The sequence below is a fragment of the Anser cygnoides genome, chromosome 14, assembly GCF_040182565.1.
Source record: "Anser cygnoides isolate HZ-2024a breed goose chromosome 14, Taihu_goose_T2T_genome, whole genome shotgun sequence".
NCBI lineage: Eukaryota > Metazoa > Chordata > Aves > Anseriformes > Anatidae > Anser > Anser cygnoides.
Window position 1 is genome coordinate 19706292 of NC_089886.1, and position 20124 is coordinate 19726415.

The 20124-nt window shown below is 39.3% G+C and overlaps 1 protein-coding gene across 3 annotated transcripts; it reads left to right on the plus strand.

Moving 5' to 3' along the window:
• The first annotated feature begins 24 nt into the window (after positions 1-24).
• Positions 25-19721, plus strand: IL12B (interleukin 12B). 3 transcript variants are annotated; one of them, XM_048064771.2, is made up of 8 exons: positions 26-7552; positions 10189-10270; positions 12255-12536; positions 14043-14160; positions 15200-15393; positions 16212-16357; positions 17663-17784; positions 18053-19721. In XM_048064771.2, the coding sequence occupies exons 2-8, from the start codon at positions 10189-10191 to the stop codon at positions 18054-18056; spliced, it is 948 nt and encodes a 315-aa protein (XP_047920728.2). In that variant the 5' UTR covers positions 26-7552; the 3' UTR covers positions 18057-19721. The 3 variants fall into 3 exon arrangements, with proteins under 3 accessions (XP_047920727.2, XP_047920728.2, XP_047920726.2); XM_048064769.2 differs by having other exon boundaries at positions 26-10270; XM_048064770.2 differs by lacking the exon at positions 18053-19721 and having other exon boundaries at positions 25-10270; positions 17663-17788.
• The last annotated feature ends 403 nt before the right edge of the window (positions 19722-20124 follow it).

Sequence of the window (20124 nt, forward strand, 5' to 3'; positions counted from 1 at the left end):
TCCAGGAACCTGGAATTTTCTGACAGATTATTAATGATGCAACAGGATGCCTATTTCATAACAGGGCACTGAATCTTACTATGAACTCCTGGAATCCCTTATAAGATAGGGCCATGTTCTCAGTTTGAGCCTCTAGGCTTTAGCATAAAGTAAATATATACATAATAATTACTAAGCAGAATAGCCACTTGTCATGACTTCACTTTTCTTCAAGGTATATGCCTGAATACCTTAATCTATGTCCACCTTCCTCTTCAAAATAGCAATAAATGCTGATGAGAGAAGTATATTTCATAATGATTGCACTTTGTACTGAGTTACATGCACTAAGAGTACAACTGAAATACTGTCGGTACAGTATTTCATACACAGAGGTCCATATGGTTTGCTAGGACCCTGAACTTTATCAGAAGTCGCAGGGCAGAAGTTAGCACAGTGCCAAGTCTGAGCTATATGCCCTCTTAAGAGGGGTTCAAGTCAGCTTGCGAAATCCGACGTAAACATAGCCATAGTCAATGCAGCTAGGTGCAAGAATACCTCCTCTGCTCTACTTTCCTCTCCTCTCATTAGTGCCATGATAACAGCATGGTATCTGAGCAATGTGCTTGTATATAGCACACATTGTTTTCCCCAGAGGAGGGAGTGTGTGCAGATTAACAGGGAAAGAAGGAGGGGTTTGTTTGCTCTTTACAGACAAGTGCATTTGGAGCAGAAGGCAATGATGTTTTCTGACTTCCTGGAAAGTTTCATTCAAAAGTCTTGGGCCATCTCTGTAGAAAGACCTGTTTTCCTCTTTCCCTCTGCCACAAAGAAGCATTACCTTTATGTCCAGGTTTCTTACTGTTAGGAAGGGCGAAGAATTTTTACCTGCTATCATCCTCCTGATGCTTCAGGCGTTGTTTGAGATGTTCTAGTGCCAGGTCCCACATAATGCTGACAACTTCCTCAAGTTTTTGCAATATACTGCCAAAAGATTGGAGAGGTTCAAAGTGCCTTTTATTACCCTCGGCAATTTTCCCTTTCCCCCAAAAATAGGACAAAACAACCAGCACTTTTTTTTTCCCCAGCTCTTCCCTTTACCACGACTGCAGATCACTTATCTTGGCCTACGCTAGCCAATGCGAAAGCAGCAGTCCTTCATCTTGTGCTTCATGTGCAGTCTATAAGGCCCTTTGATATCACAAGGGCCATAGGGACATAACAAGCTTATACTAAATTAAAGGAGAACGTCTCATGCTGCTTACAGCTTATTATTTGTTATTATTTGACCTCTGAGACATCAAAGGCTGCTTTGCAAATCTCTGTGCCAAAATGTATTCTTAGGGCTGATGAAATATGATAAAAAATTATAAGCTGTCCTTCAAATACTGTGCTATTAAACAGAAGGTGAGTAGTTAAAAATATAATATTCCCTGTAATTCCACAAAAATTAAAGCATAATGAACCCTGAAATATAAAATACCTGCAAGGTGTTGTTATAACCAATTTCCTTCTCTTTCAGCGGCATACTTAACCTTTGCATTTCTTTTCTACTTTGTTTCCATTTTGTTTAAAGTCATTCACTGAACACTTTGTCTTAAGTATGTGTTAAAAGCATGACATCACTTGCTGTACAGGTGTTCCTATCTATTAATAAATACCTGTTGCAATGATGTATAATTAAATAGATGTGCTTCATATGAGAAAATCAATTAATGTCTAAGAAAAGTAGTTGATGAATTTTAAATGATTAATACAATTCCAAAACTGAGTTTAATTTCTCAATAGGTTCTTTGCTGACTGAATGTTAGTCAAGCAGATGTAGAAAGGCTGTAATTGTTTCCTGGAGACTTGTTGATCCCAGTCCAGTAGTGCAGTTCTGGGTTTTAAAATACCGTCTGATCCCATCACATACCCATTGCTAACAATCACTGGCTCTAAAAAACGAGACTGATTGATCGATCAATTGATCTAGTTCTCTATTCATCTACCCACCTTTCCTTGTCTCTGTCATTTCTTAAATGAACTGAAATTCCTATTAGTGTAATAAAAAAGATAAATATGTCATCAGGTTATCTGGGCTTGTACTCAGCTAATAAATTTGTTGCCCAAGGATTATATCTTTGCCTATTACTAACTTACTATGAATGCCTGAAGAAATAACGCTATATGCAATTTTAGAATGGCAAGAAAAAAAAATATCAAAAAAACCCAAAACCAACCACAAGTGTCCTGCCTCCTTTGCACAGAAGTTGCCTGACAAACAAAAAATGCTGTTTGAATTTAAGTCAATTAGTTACTGCTGGGTTTTTCCCCTTACTTTCTGTTTGATATGTTATTTCCCCCACCTCCACCACTATATCCTGGCCGAAGCAATGGTGACAGTGGATTTCAAACAGTTACAACATCACACTCAAGAAATGAGTGAACCTCACTTACGGTGACCAACATGCATCTAAATTCTAGTGTTAGCACAGAGTGTAGCATATCAGATTTATCAAATGTAAACAACAGATTTATGATAGAAACAGCAGACTGGTGTAATAGGAAGCATTGCATTACTCCACTGAAAAGCAGTGAACTGTTTTTATATGCATGCTGTGAGGGAGGAACTTCTGTGCTTTCCTGTATTAAAGAGGACTGGTATCTATAGTTCTGCAGCAAATCTTACAGAGATGAGATTCTTTTTTATCTCTGCCCCATATTTTATGAGTGACTATGAAGATTTGCAAAAGTATATTGTGGACATAGGTACCAAAATCCCATTGACTCCATGCAATCATTTACTGTAGTAAATGGGATTCATTCTTAAATCACTTTTGAAATATCAAAATGTCTCTTCTTGCTTTTTTTTTTTTTATCCTTCCTCATGATAGTTCTATCTCCTTCCCCCCATTCTTTTTTTGCTTTTAATATATTTCATTTGAGGCAAGAATTGTCTCTAAGTAAAGGTTGTATGTATAAACGGAGTCTACGTAGAGACACATGGCACGTTGTGAGCTGTGTGTCGACTGGACAGATGTGAATTTAGTGGGGGAGAAGGGAATAGCACTAAGAGGTGAAAACTGCTCTCTTATACTTCCCTTCTTTAGCACCAGCTAGTGCTGTTTATGTACTTGTATTTTATATCTAAATCCAGCACTATATCAAACAAGAATTAGCTCTAACTGGAAACTTGAGTAGCTACATTAGCGTGATGGTGGCCAATTAATTAGATGAGGCCACAGTAACACTATTGTGCAATTTCTACTTTGAAGGTAGTGGATTGCCTACCAGCTTGGAGCACAAATGAGGTAAACACCTTATTAACCTCTCCATCTAAGGAGAGATACCTGGCACATGGATTAACTTTAAGGTAGTCCTGTGTGGAGTCAGGATTTGGGCTCAATGATCCTTGTGGGTCCCTTCCAACCCAGAATATTCCGTGATTCTATGCTCTTGGATGGTTGTTCTAGATGCAACATAATACAAATGAACCACTGTTGTATAAAGCTGAGATTTTATTATTATTATTATTATTTTTAATAGAAGTGGAATGTATTTTTTCCTTCTATTATTTTCCATTTCTGTGAAGGCTTGATCTTGGTCCAGTTATTACATGTAGTAGCTTGATACTGGAGGTTTTTTAGGGAAGGTCATTGATAAGTTAATAATATGCTGTTTTTCCTGATGAAGTCACATAAACCACTGTTTAATGAATTATGTAAATAGAACAGAGTTCCCTTCTCACAGCTACTATGTTAATAATTACTGTAATAAATTTGAGCTGATAAAACAAATTGACCTCCATGCAAAACTAGCCAGATGCTGAAGGAAATTCCGTGAAGAGGAATCATATTGATTTTACAGTTTATATAAATCTTCCTTTTACTAATGTTACACTTTTTTTTTTTTTTCTGGATTGTGATGAAATAAGTGTGCAATTTGACAAAGCAAAAATCATCTGTCCTTCAAAAGAAAGGAAAACCATTTTCAGAAAGGCCATTTCTGCCAAAAGGGAGTATTTCCATTACAGTAGAGGAAATCAAAACATGGACATAGGGTTTCCACCATTCTCTCGTTCAGTGTCATAGGGGAAGTAGGATAAAATGATGGGAGAGAAACTGCTGTCCTCCAAATTTCCCCATAAGAATGTATGAGCTCATAATGGAAAACCAGACTGTCATCAAAAGATATTTTCACAATCTCTGTGTTTTAATATTTAAAAATTCCATTCTGATGGATCATAGCAAGCTATCTTATCATGGAAGTTCCACACAGATGTGTCTGTACTTCATAACTGGCATCTAGGATTCTTTACATAAAGCTTGGGTACTGCATTACTCCGTTTGTCCTGTAGCAGTAGCTAAGCAAAGGTAGTCATGTGGGCTGAAGGTGTACTTGTTTATGTGTACATGTTTATGATCGATCGTTAACTATTCATGCTTCAGAACTGAGCAGGCATTTAAAGACTGCCACCAGGCTGGGCAGATGTTCAAGCTAAGCAGTAGTGACATTTCAGTCAAAAAAGAAAAGCTGTAATACATGGCTCATATAAGCAAACAGGCAAGTTAACAAGGGTTGAGAAGGAACTAGACAACATGTATGTAAAGTTATTTGTGCACATATTTATCTGCTCAGTGACTGAAGCCTGCTCTCCAGTATTCCTGAGCATTGCTGGCCTACTGTTAAACTTGTGTGTTATCACAAGTGAGTTTTGGAAATGGTCTTAAATGGGAACAGTGTTGCCTAACCTTGATTGAGCCTGGGGTCGTTCTCATTTGTGGAAGGAAAGCTGCCTGAAGCGCCTCATGGAGGCTGCAGGTAGGCTGAGTCTATCAGGGGAAATGTGCGTCACTGTTCACCCCTCAGTCCTGGTCCCTGGATGCTGATGCACAAAGTACGCTCTGTGGGGCATCCTGTAGTCTTGGTCTGCCGAATGTCCGCACTGGAGGTGTAGAAGCACATTGAGGCTTCTTCCCTGCCCTTGTAACAGGTTTTCCTCTGGAAGGAGAAGCAGATGAATGGGAATATGGTGCATAGCCCAGTCTCCTTCTGAGAAGTATTTCAAGGGTAGTCAGGAGACAATTTTGTTACCTGGAACAGTTTAAATGCCCTTCATTTGCCTGTGCCGCAGCTGTTTCTGCCACATCTTTGTCAACTTGCTTTCTCAGACTTCCATTTTGTCTTTCTGAACAGCTGAACCAACAACAGCAGAAGTGGTGGTGTCTGCATGGCTCACCTTTGACAGAGTGGCCTGGATAACAACAGCTGTTAAGATAGGAGCAGGAAGATAAACAGCATATGGGAATGGAGGGCCCAAAACTGGCTGAGAAGACATTTGTCTCCAATGCTTATTTAAGAGAGGAAGACAAGGATCAGCCAGATTAATAACCCGGGAATTACAAACAGATGAAGTATAAAAGAATTGAAAATCTGAGACACTGGAAACAGAGATCATGGGATAGAAGCAGACCATCAGCCAATACCTGGTTCAGCACTGCCCCAAGTAACTCCACTGGGATCATGATCTCTGCCGAGGCCTGACTGAGCATCCTCCCCTTCAGGCACCGTGAGTAGCCAGCATGCCAGCTACTGGAGTGATGGTATAAGGTGTAACACATAGGGACAAACATTTTGAATAAGCTTGTGTGAACTTATGAGGTGCTTTCTCACCAGCATGTGCCTTAGCAGACTGTAGGAAGCACCACAGAGCTGGAGCAACCAGGAGGTAAGGAGGTGAACATGCACTCCCAAAGATGGTATGTGTTTGTAACCCACACTTCCTTCCAACATGTGTGTGACCTTGTGTATGCATGTGAGGGGGGAATTAGAGCTTTTTGAGATAAGTTACAGAAGGGTGGAGATGTATAGGTATTAATTAACATTTTGGAAACATCTAGTGCTCTGACTTACCTGTTGTATTATTGATACGATCTTGAATGCATAGTTCATTGGTTGCTGGTCAATTCTGTGCCATGCATAAACCAATAAACTACATTGATCCACATTCAGCATAACTTACGGGAGTGGAGCAGTTTTTCTCCATGACAGAGCCATCATTTCATGCCTGACTGAGAAAGCTGTACTCGCAGCCTGCAGCCTTCTCACTCTGCTCTTTGCTCTGGCTGTGATCTCTAGCAAAGGAGAGTGTGGGGCTGATTTGAGTAACAGGATAGATACACGGGGCTCATCAGGGAAGTTGTTAGGCCCTTCTGAGTGCCATTGCAAGGCTTTTGTTACATGCTTTGTCAGATGGGAGGGAGTTAAAGCTCAGCTGCCAAGGGTGTATGTGATCTCTCTCGAGCAGGGCTTCTTTGAAGAAGATGGCTAAAGAGAGGAAGGGGTTCCACCTGCAATACTGCACATTTGTGTAAGGCCTTCAGCACAGGTAAAGAGTTCTGAAAGTACCCTCCTCCAAATAAGAGCCTGCCACCCCCTCTGCTATTGTGCTTCCCAAATGCGTGACAATGAATAGGAACTTCATGCCCTGGGAACTGCTGGGTTTGTAAATTTGTCTCACTGCTAATTTGTGATGGGCTGTGGGAATACTACTGTCCCTAGAGAGTACACAGGCTAGAGCTCTGTCTCCTTACGAATTCTTAAAGCATGTCAAGTTGAATTTCAAAGCATTTTTGTGCTTTCATAAGGAATGTATTTCTTCCTGCTTATAACTTGTTAGTCTTATTATTCAGGTTTGGAATAGGGCTAGAAGAACAACTCAGTTTTGTTCTGCCTGAAAAAGAAAGTGAATCATTTTCTATAACAACAACAACAAAAAATAATAATAATAAAATAAACTTTTTTCCTCATTTTCAAAGTATATGCTATATATGGGGCTTTTCTTATGGTTTAGTACAGGTCAAAAAAGAACATCAATTTGTAAAGAAAAAACAATAGGTTTTAGTTAAAAGCTGCCAACATAAAATAATGTGGCAATTTCAGGTTTTTATATCCCAGACAGAACTATTTGTTTATATTTTGGTTGACCTAAGTCAATTTTTAGACAATTTTTAGTGACTTTAGTCAATTTTTTCTCAATTTTTAGAATAAATGCAATTCTAAAACAGCAATTAAAAAAACATTTTCCCTTAACTCTACTTCTGACTGATGTGGTAGCTGGGATTTTAATTCATGTAATTATCTCTTTAGTGCTTACCAGGTAGTAATAGATTTAGTTTATTTAACTTTCTCTTTCTGTCTTCATAATATATTTCCCATCAGACAGTTTTGGAAGTTTACTTAGTCTGTATTTACTCTTCCCCAGATGATGAGATTAGAGAGACAGAAAATCGAGCAGGAAAGGAAATGCCTCTGGCATCCCATAAAGGTCATTGTAACAATCTCATAATCTCATTTCCTCTTTAAAGTTTACCTGGGAGTCCCAAACTTTTTTTTTTTTTGCCTTAGCTCTGCCACTATGTAAAAAAGGAACTCAAGTCCCGTGTTGCAATTCTGTGGTATTGCGGTGAAACGGAGCATCCCTTTCCTTTCAGAGTTTACAAGTATTTATAAGGGAGCCAGCACTTTGCTTCCTTCAGATCACAAAACCAACCTGCCTGACAACTTCAACTAACAGGCGTCGCGGGAAAAGGTAAGAATTCCTTTCTTCTTTAACACTGGGGCAACACAAGCCTGGCACCAGCAGACTTCAGATGAAACTAAAGAAAACTTAAAAAAAATTTGTAAGTGTATTTGAATACTTGTCATGACATTTTTCTCAGAACAGTACTTAAATGTGCCTGAAGTTAAATGTATGTTGTATATATGTACACAGCTAGTAGAATTATTATCTAAGAGAATAGCTAATGTTATAAATTAATGATTGTTTCTATGTTACCAATATTCATTAACGGAGTGTGTTTATAGATAGATATATATTTATGATTAGGCTGTTCTCTGTTTTAAAAAAATGCAACACCATTGGCTTGGCCCTGCCTTGAGCTGGGACTGGTTCAGGGGACATAAATTACTTTCTGACATAAATTACTCTGCAATTCTCAGTGAAGGAATCTGTGTTGATTTATAGCACCTCATGCTCTGGATCACAGGGAGCACATGACGTTGGTACGCTGTCCTCAGCTATGAAGTCCTCAGGCAACTGCACTGATTACTGATGTTCAGAAACAGAGTTTATTTCTGATTAATTTTTCAACAAAATTGTGAGTTGGGGGGGAAGATAATTTTAGACGGAAGTTAACTTTTTTCATCAGAAACATGAATTGTGAAGCTTCTTCTTAAAATCAGACAGAATTTTTTATTTACTAGTTGGTATTAAAAAGAAAGACTTTTTTATCCCCTTCCCCTCCCTCCAAGTTTTTAATTGATATTTCAGTTATCAGTTTTATGAAGCATAGAGATGAATGCCATGTGGCAGTGAAAGACATCATCATCTTTCAGAAAGATGAAAAAGGTATTTTTCTTTCAAAAATTACAGATAAACCTGCTTACAGTAGAAAATCAGGAGCCAAGAATGTTTACCTTCTAATGAAGCAATATACTGCTGACAGGCTGCCTGACAGTAGCTGGTTTTTGACTAAGGCTTCTGCCCCTCTCTGAGTTCAGATGCAATGTGAGCTGGTTCCTCTCTTGGATACTCTCTCAGGACACTATCCTCATACCTTCTGGTCCCATTAATAGCTGTGCTGTGTGGCATACAAAATCAGATGGCATTGCTTTCTTTGATATTGGCCCAGAAACAGCTGACTTCCGATCAAGTTAATCTTGCTAAGACTGCTAATAATAGCAGGAGCTGTCAGTGAGTAACAGATTTGGTGCACATACAAATACACACAAACTCCATAAACACAGATGAAAATGTTTCATGGAACATGAGAAGAAATCATGAGGATTACTCCCCTTCCATTGCGAAAGAGTTGTTTGCGAAATGAAAGTGCTTGGAAAAAAAAACAACAAAACACCTAATTTTGTCTTGTTTACACACATTCAGATTTCCACTGATAGTCAGAATAGACTTTGAAAGATATATTCACCTATCTCTTTTTCTAAGTCATTAGACTAACTCTAAGTCTTTCCTGTTCATTTTGTTTACTCTCCAGTTAAAGGAAAAATGCCTGAAAGTGTACCTAAGTAACTGTTTAAGTTTTTGTTTTATGTTTCTGTTGGTTATTACAGTATTTGGCAAACAGTGTTTTTGTTTCATGAAGGGCTCTAGCTTATTCTGAATTCAGGACAAAGAATTTTATGTGGGATCTAGAACATGATTTATATATATTGAATAGGTAATACAGATTCACTATATTTATGTAATATTATATATTAACATTATATAATTATGTAACATTATTGTAACATATAATGTATATATGTGTGTGTATATGTATATATGTATATATATAATGTATATATTGTATATATAATTATGTATCATTAATGTAACATATAATGTTACATTATGTAACATTTTTATATACATCTATATAGTCTCACATGAGATATGTGTACATGTCTCAAATGAACACAATGACAATCATATGCATATCTTGCCATTTCTGAAAATACAGCTGTGGCACTTATTTCAGAAGGAATTTTGCCTGAAATTGCTTGCAAGATAAATCAGGCTGTGCAGCCTCAGATGGATACTAGGTGTAGGACCAGTTAGTCAGTATTGAAGCCAGCTTTACACTGCATTATTGACACTGCTGTCACTTGTTCTCACAGCGATGGTGAAGACTACAGTCCAGAAAAATACTTCAGCTGCTGCTTCATCTTATTCACAATCGTTTTTTTTTCTTTTCTTTTAATAGGACTATTGACATGCTTAAACCAAGGAATGTATTTAAAAGCTTTGTAGGATTGGAATTTATGTCCATTAATCCTTTGGTCCAGTTCCTTATTCATGCAAGTAGCCTCACTGGCATCAGTAGAGCTTTTCTTTCCTGAGGAGTATTTAAGTTAGGGACTTGGGAATGCTTCTGAGCTCTTGACCAGATAAAAGCCAAGACTTATGCATAAAATTGCCTCTGAGTTCCATGATTTCTTCTCTCACAAACTGGTTCATGGTATGAATAACTAGCAGATCAAAATCTTGCCTTGAAGTCCAGTGCACACCTGCTATGCAATTTTGATGTAGTCTCAGAATTCTTAGAATGGGATAATGTTTCTTAGTTCACTGGAGCTGAATCTGTCTTCTTATTCAGCTCTGAGCTGAATTTCAGTACACACTCTAGAATCCTAAATTAAGTTAAGTAATTTATGTTTTCCCTGCAGATGTCTCACCTACTATTTGCCATACTTTCATTACTTTCCTTTGCTGCCCTTTTGGAAGCCCAGTGGAAACTGAGAGAGAATGGTAAGAAGTCTTTGCTTACTGAGAGCAACAGCTGAGTGTAGGTCACAAGTGTGTTTCATAGTTGTGTGCACAAGCATTGAGTTGTTAACTGTAGTTTCCTAGGCCAAGGTTCTTTCTATCTGATTGTGAATAGCTAGCCAACTAATTGGTATTAATGGAAGACATATTTAGAAGTCCTAAAATATTGTCTCATACAATAGCTATTCATCTGAATATTTGCATTAGAAACTGTCTTATTCCCTATTCCGTGTTCTCTTGTTTCAAAAGTTTCAGTCATGCAGTCCAGAAGCAGAAACAGTGTCTTGTGACTTATGTACAGCCCACAAGCAAACAGCGAAGAATTAATTGTCAAAAAAAAGATTTCACAGAAAAAAAAAAAAAGAAAAAATCCTAGAACTTAGAAATTGTTTATCCAGCTTTTCTGGTGAATAAATTAAATGCAAATCCATTTGTAAATGAATAGAGGGTCAGTAATAAACAAATCTTTTAAATAATTTACTCACCAGAAAATTTCACTAAATTCAGATAATCAGATTTGCTGCTTTTAATCAGCCAGCGTAGTGTTATAATTCAGGCTGTCTTCATTGCGATTATCCAAAAAGGACCCTAATCACCATGAAAAAAGCATTCTCAATCTGACTGTAAAAAAATAACTTAATTACTTTTTGCAGTATCTTTATGTTAAAAAATTATTTATCTTATGGGTTCCCTGAGCAATATCCCCTGTGCCGAAAATTGCAGAAATGTTTATCACAGTATTGAGAACACACTTTTTTATCTTTGTGTTTGAACTCTGAGATTTATCTTACCTATGCTTCAAATATCCATAAGCAGTTTGCTAAGTTCCTAGAGTTGCATGGTTTCTGCCACTTAAGGTTCAGCATTTGACATGTATTTCTTACTGTTTCTTCTCAGTGGTAAAGTCTTAAAGCTCTTATTTTGGTAGTGAAATGTCCTGGTGAAAAGGTCTTATTGCTCACTGGAAGTCTGGTTTCCTGAGCTGAGTGCTTGCTGTGGTTGTTGACACACTGAGAAACAAATTTTTGCCTCTTCTTGCCTGTAGAAGAGTCTCTGAGAGCACGGATTATGGTTGGGGAGCCTGTGACAGTAGTAGTAGTAGTATGTCTGTGCAATAGCAATTAAATTTGAGAACTGCTGCCACACAGAAGTGCAGGTGAAAATCTTCAGCCAACCTGACTACTACTTCACTTCCCATGTGAAACCATAGCAAAGAGACAAGATAATATTCCTTTAGTGGAATTATTCCGAATTATTTTATGTGGTGTGTTTACGAATTTAGAAAGACCAGCAGGGCACTGCAGAGTTACAGGATGGCATTTAGAAGACAGCATGTCCTTGTTGCAGTCCTCTTTCCTCTGATGTAGCTCAGAGATCCCGTCTCTTAATAATTGCTCCATTTGGACCGGAGTGTTACAAGTAAAGATTGTTCCCTATAGAAAATGGAAACCAACATTAGCTACACTCATATACAAACCACTTACCTAGAACTCCTCTCCTTCCCATTATTCACTCACAGACCTTTGACACTGAGGAGGTCCTATGGTGGAGCCAAGCACCATAGTACTGAGGGCTATTACATGCCCTTCTGTGAGCAAAAGCTAAGGGCCACGTGCAGGAAGAATATCTGGGCGCAGTGTGTCCTAGTGTCCTCACCTTTAAAAGAAAGGTACCTGCCTCCTTCCCATGGTTATAAACTGCTGTAAGATTCTCTGGGAACACAGGAAAAATCATTTCTTCAATGAAAATGTCATCCCTACTGTCCAGCAGGTTCTAGATAGATTTTAAATTACTAAGTCAAACCTCTCCTTTTACTGAAGATCTCCAGATGACAGTGGGGATCTAAAGAAAGTCAGGGATTTGTTAGCAGTTTCCTGGAGAGCAGAGCTGAAAAAGGGTCTGAGCTCAGTTACCACACTGTTAAGTACGAATAGCTGCTAACGTCTTTTTCTGCAATCTCCACAAGTGTATGTCATAGAATCTGAGTGGAATGATGAGACACCAGCTAAAAAATTGGAGCTCACCTGTAACACATCTGATGAAGCACTGCCAGTTTACTGGAAAAAGGGCACAGAACTGAAAGGAACTGGAAGGACTCTGATTGCTGAAGTGAAAGAGTTCCCGGATGCTGGCAACTACACCTGTCTGACAGCTAATACCCATGAAGTTGTCAGCTATGATTTCTTCCTCATAAGTAAAATAGACTCCAACGGGCAAATGATAAGGTCAATTCTGAAAAGTTATAAAGGTATGTTCATGGGATGATGTGGTGTATCTTGGTCAGCTTTGTGCATTGCACTTTTGTGAAGAGCAGAGGGAGCTCTCTTGAGAAATGTGTGAGAAATGTGCACTTTAAAATGTGTCCTCTCCAAACACTGTGACAGTGAAAGGGAGATGATGACTTTCTGCATGTTTGTGCATGGCACTACTGATGAGCAGCATAGGAATCTGTTGTTATGGGCTTAATTTAGGACTCTCTAGACTCATAGGATGGAGTGATAACACTGGTATAAAATATATGGTATAACATCAATACTACGCCACTGCTTTTCAGGTAGGGAAACAACTGATTTGCTTTTCCTCCATCTCACAGACCCAGCACTCAGGAGAGGGTCTGCCTCTAACAAGCAAATCACTGGAAAGCCAGGGCTACGTGATTTGACAGAACCAGGGGCTGATCTAGATTTTAAGTGCTGTCATTTGGGCTTCTCTATTCATGACTAATTCACTGGAACAGGCCTGTGATATTTTGCATTTTTGCAATGAACCTCACTCATTTAAAGGGGGCTTTTAAAAAAGATGGAGGACAACTTTTTGCTTGGGCAGATAATGATAGGACGAGAGAATGGTTTTAAACTAGAAGAGGGGAGATTTAGACTAGAGGTTAGGAGGAAATTCCTCACACAGAAGGTGGTGAGGCACTGGAACAGGTTGCCCAGAAAAGCTGTGGATGTCCCATCCCTGGAGGTGTTCCAGATCAGGTTGGACGAGGCCCTGGGCAACCTGATCTAGTGGGTGGCGTCCCTGCCCATGGCAGGGGGAGTTGGAACTGGGTGATCTTTAAGGCCCCTTCCAACCCAAGCCATTCTATCATTCTGTGATTCTATGATTTATATCTCAGCATGCAGTCCCTCACTGTAGGGCCAGAAACTTACCAATTTCCAAGTTTTTTTTCCCTGGCTCCATGACCCACATATCAGATTCTGTAGACTGACCTGCCAGTCAACTATATCCAGGGTATAACACAGAGCTGCTGAGAGTCTGCAGTGCTGGGCAGCAGAGAGAACACACACCTGTACTGAGGCCTCATCCACTTCCACACTGGAGGCGTTTCCACCGAGTGCCCCAGGGTGCAAAGTCATGAGGTTGTCCCGTGTGTGAAGTCATGAGATTATCCACTGCCTGCACTCTCATGCGCTGGGTAACAAATACAGAGGTTTTCCAACTGAATAGCTGCACTGTTTCTCTATGAAAGGAACAATATATTTGTCTATATAAATCACTTACTGACAGCTCTCTGCAACAGCTTGTGTGTTCTAGCTCCCATCAACAGCCACGTTGATATGGTTAATGCGGTGCTATGTAAACCAGCCTTCAGCCTCTAACTGCGGTTGTATGGCTTTTTAGCTGGAGGTGCCCTAATGGGCAGCATGAAATTGTGTCTGCCTACATACCCACCACCTGCCAAAGGAGACAGGAATCTGTTGAACTGTTTTCTCTCTTCTTTGACTGTTTTCTTTCTTTGTCCATCTAGAGCCAAACAGGACGTTTTTAAAATGTGAAGCAAAGAACTACTCTGGAATTTTCATGTGTTCATGGATGACAGAAAATGAGAGTCCAAATGTGAAGTTCACAATCAGAAGTCTTAAAGGGTAAAAGCTTGTACTTTCCTTAGCCACCTCACAGCAAGGCCAGAAGAGCCCTTGATATTACTCTTTGTAGGAGATCCTGGACTGTAGGCTATTGAAGGCACATAGAAGGGGATGAGTCCCACTTTCAGAGTCTCAACATCTGTAAAATGTTTTGAGATGTCCCTGAGACTAGCTTAACTGATAAGGGCATGGAAGTTGCTCAGAAATTAATAAAAATTGAAAACGGAGTAACCCCCACTGGACTGTTAGAGCTGCTGCAGTACGGCCACAGAATAACTTAAGCAATAGCAAAAGCAGTTCATGAAGGGGAGAGAGAGGAAGTTGAGCCAAAAGGAGAAACAATCATAGCACTGAGTCCCTTTGCAGATCTAGTGGAATTAAGGGAGTAGGAGGCTGCACACACTGCAAAAGCCACATGTCCACTGCCAAGTCTCTGTTGAGGAACACTGCAGAAACCTGCGAGGGAAATATGTGAGGGGAACCTTGTGGGGATTTCCTACCTCCCACTACTCTTGAGGGTTTCTCCAAAACATGGAGTGCTTGGGCAAAGGTCATTTCAGTTTGTTAAAGAGGAAACAACTGTAAACTGTTTATTTTGCTGAATGCAAAAATAGACCAAGACTCAGGAAGTACTTTAGAGATGGCATCTTTTATTTGTTTCACAATGGAATAATTTAACCTTGACCTACTTCTTCCAGCAGGGTTTTGGAAAGGGCTGAGGAACACAGTTAGTTACTAGAGCTTGTCACAGTGCAGTGGTAATTAGAAAAGGAGATATCCTGGTTTAGGTTTAAACACAAATTTCTCCTTATAAGGTGGTGGTGCTGGGGGCTTTTGTGATTTTTTTATGTGTAATATAGCACTAAAAATGTAAAAATGTTCCCACTGAAACTGTTTCTGCAGTTACTGAAGTGCAGACATAGAGTGATAGATGCAACAGCAAAACATCATCTTAACAATTGCATAGTATCATTATGGCAACAAAATTCTCAGAAGAAACCGGCATTTCCATTTTTTTTCTTTTCTGTTTCATATTCAGCTCTCACGGAGATGTCACCTGCAGCACCCCTGTAGCTCACACTGATAAATCAGTGACTGAATACACAGCCCAGTGCCAGAAAGAAAACTACTGTCAATTTGCTGAAGAGCACCAGCCAATTGAGATGTTCCTGGAGGTCATTGATGAGGTGGAATATGAGAACTACACTAGCAGCTTCTTCATTAGAGATATCAGTGAGTAAACCAGAAATCACCACCAATTCTTAGCTTTATTCTTGCTGTTGGTAGTGGAACTCACAATGGTAGCTGACTGAACCAAGCATGGGAATCCCTGCCCTCTTCTACTGTAAATCTGTATCAAGCCTCCAGTTACAGGAACAGGGGAAAACAAATCATAACTGCAGTCTGGAAGAAGATGAGGAAGTGAAGAAGCAACATACCCATAGCTTGTGACCTTCAACCCTCTCTCCCCCACATCTGCCAGAAGTTTCTGTAGCCTACTCTGTTAGATATGTTTAGGATAGGGCATGAGGGAGAAGTCAGAGAATAACCAATAACCCAGCAGGCTCTGCACTGAGAAATGCAGATTTACTCTGATGATGGTTAATGCTAGGTATGCCTCACTCCTGATCCATTCTCACAGATGGACATCCAGGGCAGGCTAACAGAAACTGACAGGAATTAAGAGGACCAGCTGTGACCATGATGGCACAGGGCACAGGAAAATGAAGCAGCATCCTAAAGAAACAGATGTTTTACTAAGTGCCTTAGCAATCAGCAAGGGTTAAAGATAACCCTCTGTCTCTAACAGAGTCCTCTACAATCTTCCAGGCAAAAAAAAAAAGAACAATCTCACCCAGAAAGTCTCAGGGAGTGTTGTTAATTCTCCATAAGAAGCATACAAGGCAGTTCTTACACATCATGCCAAGTCCTGTCTTAATTTAACGGAGGCTCCGAAAGCTGGTTCATATAAAACTAATCAACAGTAGTACATTAACATGTGATATTATGCTGCTAATGTGAATTAATACATTCTATGTTTTCTCTTGCAGTAAAACCTGATCCACCCCAATGTCAGTATGCAGGCACAAATGGAACAGTGACCTGGACGTATCCCAGAACATGGAGCACACCAAAGACCTACTTCCCTTTGACTTTCAAGGTCAAAGTTGAACGTAGAAAGAAACATGAAAACCAGGTAGAGATAAACATTTGATACATGATTTTCCTGCTTTGACGTGCAGTTTAAATAAATAAATAAATAAATAAAAGGTGCTGAGCCCCATATGTGGTAAGGTTCTGTTTTGGAAGAAAATGACCTCCTTCCTAGTTCAATGAGCAGTAAGATCCAGGCAACACTCAGGGGTGGATGCAACCTGATGTAACTGGGGAGATAAAATCCTGTCCAGCATTGCATAGCCATATTAGCATAAGAAAAGTATCTACTAACTCATTAGTAGGCTGTGTGGGTCCTAATGTGGGAAAATCCCAATTTCAATAAGCCTAGGATCTGTTGCACTGAATTCCTTGTATGTTGTTAGTACCTGAGCAGCTCAGACTGACTTTTTAGTTGCATTGGCAAGCAAGGAATCAATGACTCATTTGGAAGCATTTCTGTGGAGACTGGTTAAAACTACAGTCTTTGGCTCTCACGTTCCTGTTGTCAGTTAATTGTTAACTAAATATTACTAATCCATATTAGCTTGAAATAACAAAATGGGTTTGCTTCTGTTGCTAATGCTTATGGGTATGCTAAAGGACACAGAACAGCAGTATGGTGATTTGTCTAGGTTGGCAAAGACATCAACAGCAAAACTGGAAAGAAGTGCTTAGACCAGCTGACCATAGTGCAGGTCCTTAACTGCAGTGCTGCTCCGCCTTGGTTGAGCAATCCGAAAAGTGAACAAATGTAATCATTACAGTCTGACAACTGATTAAACCAAGGACACTAAAGATGTCGTTTTATATATGAAAAAAATAAGCAAGCTTTTACCAGCAGATGGAGCCATTTACCTAGTGCTGATTCCTTGATTTTAGCAGGGCTGCATTGTGCAATCTATTAGGTAGAGAAACTGGCCAGTCCACAGAGCGCTACTTGTATCTGCCACAAGTCTTCAGTGGAAGTCTCAACAATACTGAAAATCAGCAACTTCTGACTATTATGGTTCCCTCTGTGGGCAAGAAGAAAAAAGAGAAAAACTGTGATAGACAAAAAACCCCTTTGTTTTAGTGACAGTTTCACTTTGGGGTTTGGATCACTTTACATCATTAGCTTCAATAGAAAGTGGCAGGTTTAGTTGTTTCTGCTGAGACTAAAGTTCTTACGGTTTAGTTGTTTCTGCTGAGACTAAAGTTCTTACAACTCTCATGACTTCGACATCTATGAGATGGTGCCTTTGAAACAACAGAGCACCAGTAGTTTTTTGAGTTACACGCACTTATTGCAGTCTGTCTGGCACTTTACTGTATGACCCTTACTGATGGAGCTGTGCTCTGTTCATAGGATTATGACACCGATGAGCAGTCTATTCAGATTCCAGTGATTGGGCCAAAAGACAAGATCTCTGTGAAGGCCAGGGACCGCTATTACAACTCATCCTGGAGTGAGTGGTCTTCACTTTGCAGGTAAACCCTACAGAGCCTCTACTGGAGGAGCAGGGGGCCGTAGCTGGACAGGTGCTCTCAATAGTGAAAGTGAATTCCTAATCCCCGGAAGACAGGGGAACTTCTGAGGCCTGCATTATCTGGTTCTGAGTCTTTTAGAGTAATTGAGGGGTGGTGTTTCACTAGATGGCTCAGACCAGCAAAGCTTTATTGAGAAACGGGCTAAAAGTCTAGGTCTGGGGAAAATGAAGATAATTCCTTTGTAAATTTCCTTTCTCTTATTTTACAGATAACCAGTAAGAGATCCTAGGAGCACAATGCTCCTAAAGGAAGCAAAGGATGAATTAGGACAAGTAAATAAGCATAACTAGAAGAAAAATCTGCATTCGAGATTATTAAGAAGCCACGACATATCTTTTTTCGTAATAGATTAATATCACCTCTAGCATACATCATGTTATATTAACGTGTGGTATTTTGATGCATTGCTGTTAGCTATTATTGTAGGTTCTGCATATTATTGTATTGCATTTATTTATTTATCTATTTATTATTTTCTTGATATGAATAGCAATGTCAGATGATGGCAGCTGCTAGTAAAAGTGCTTCATCTGTTAATTGATATGGAAAATAACTTACAGAATGAGCTGTTTATTGTTTTTTAATTGTCTATTTATTTAATTAATTATTTATGTATTTAATTATTTAAGTATTTAATTATTTATTATTATTTATTTTGTTGAAATACATCAGCATAGAAAGTCTTGGCTGCATGAGGCAGCTATGTATCATGTATCTGGGCCATCATCATCTTCCAGTCTGACAGTTAATATTTTAGAAGAAGGAACTGCAAGTTCAGAGTCCTGGAAATGTTACCTGCTGTATTTTGTCAGCTGTTTGTGCTTACATCATGTTGATGGTCAAGCTGGTCAACACTGAAAATGGTTGTTGCATGAGAGATCAACCATTCCTGAAGCCCTACACTTGCAGCTGAGCCCAAGCTGCAGTGGGAGTGATGGGAGTGCCAGTAGTTGGCAGGGAGGCAGCTTCAAGGTGCCTGCATTCATTCATTCCAAAGCTGTTGTTAGGAGTCCTGCTGCCACCTTCCATGAGCATGAAAGTAAATGGCAGCCAGTAGCTGAATATAACACCTCCTAAATAAAACTATTTTTCTTTCATGCTTGTGATCATTAGAGGGCTTTTATTTGGTGGCCCATGTCTAGCCAGTGCATCTCTTACAGTGGAGTTTTCTGGTAACAAAATTCACTCAGACCTGCTATGCTACAGGCACACCAAGAAGGCACAAGTAGTCAGGAATTTGCAACGGAAACCAAAGGCAACTTAAATTATATAAAAGTCTAACTGCAGCGTATCTGATATTTCAGAGAGCAATTGGTAACTGGTTTTATAGATGAATGTTAAGCATCTAAGTAAAGTTAGAATATTAGAATACAGATTTCTATAGTTAATTTTGAAATTGCTTCCCTAGTACTGCAAGATGTGCTAGGTGTCTTCACAGAACCTTAGGAAAAAAAATCAAGTCCTAGTTCTGAACTGCTTACAGTGTAAGTCCCCCGGTCTGGAAAAAAGCAGAAGCATGCGTTGAAGCCTGTACGTTTCTGTCAAACAACCTAAACTATGACTTTCAGGAGGGCAAAGTACTTTCAAATATCTTGGAGGATTTAGGCCTTAATCCCTGATACAGAATCACTGAAATTAAGAGAAATTTCCATTGTGACCATGCTTCCTTTTTTTTCCTGTCTTAGAAGTGGGTGGTGATTTAAAGTCTTTAAACATTGAAACATGGGAAGTATCTGATATTTCAGAAAACTGTTGATAATCTAGCTACAAGTGCTGCTAGTATTTATTAATATTTTGTATACTTCTTATTTCTGCTATAAATGCAAGAATTAAATTAACTTAATGACATACTTGTTTTTCAAAGAAGCTAATAAATGCATCTACAAAAAGAAAATTTGGTTTACTTGTGATCTTTTAAGATGAACGGTTAATATGACATGTGACTTTACCAGAATATTTACACTGCTTCTGAGGCAACGTCTGCAGGGAGACGTAATATCTTTTCTTATATGAACTGACCAATGCTACCAAATTCATGGCCTGTAAAACTGTACAGGACAACGTGTGACGTGTGGTGCAGAACCCTCTTCTGCAAGCTGAGAAATGATTGCTTCTTTTGCAGTCTAAGGGTACATTGAAATTCATTGGCCTTTGTGGTCAGGAGGTTTGCAACTGAAACCAGGCTGACATATCTTGAGGTCTTTGAGGTTTCTCTCTGATACTGTTGGTACAGTGTTCAGAATTAGTGGGACCTTTCAGTTCTTCAGATATCTTGGGTGA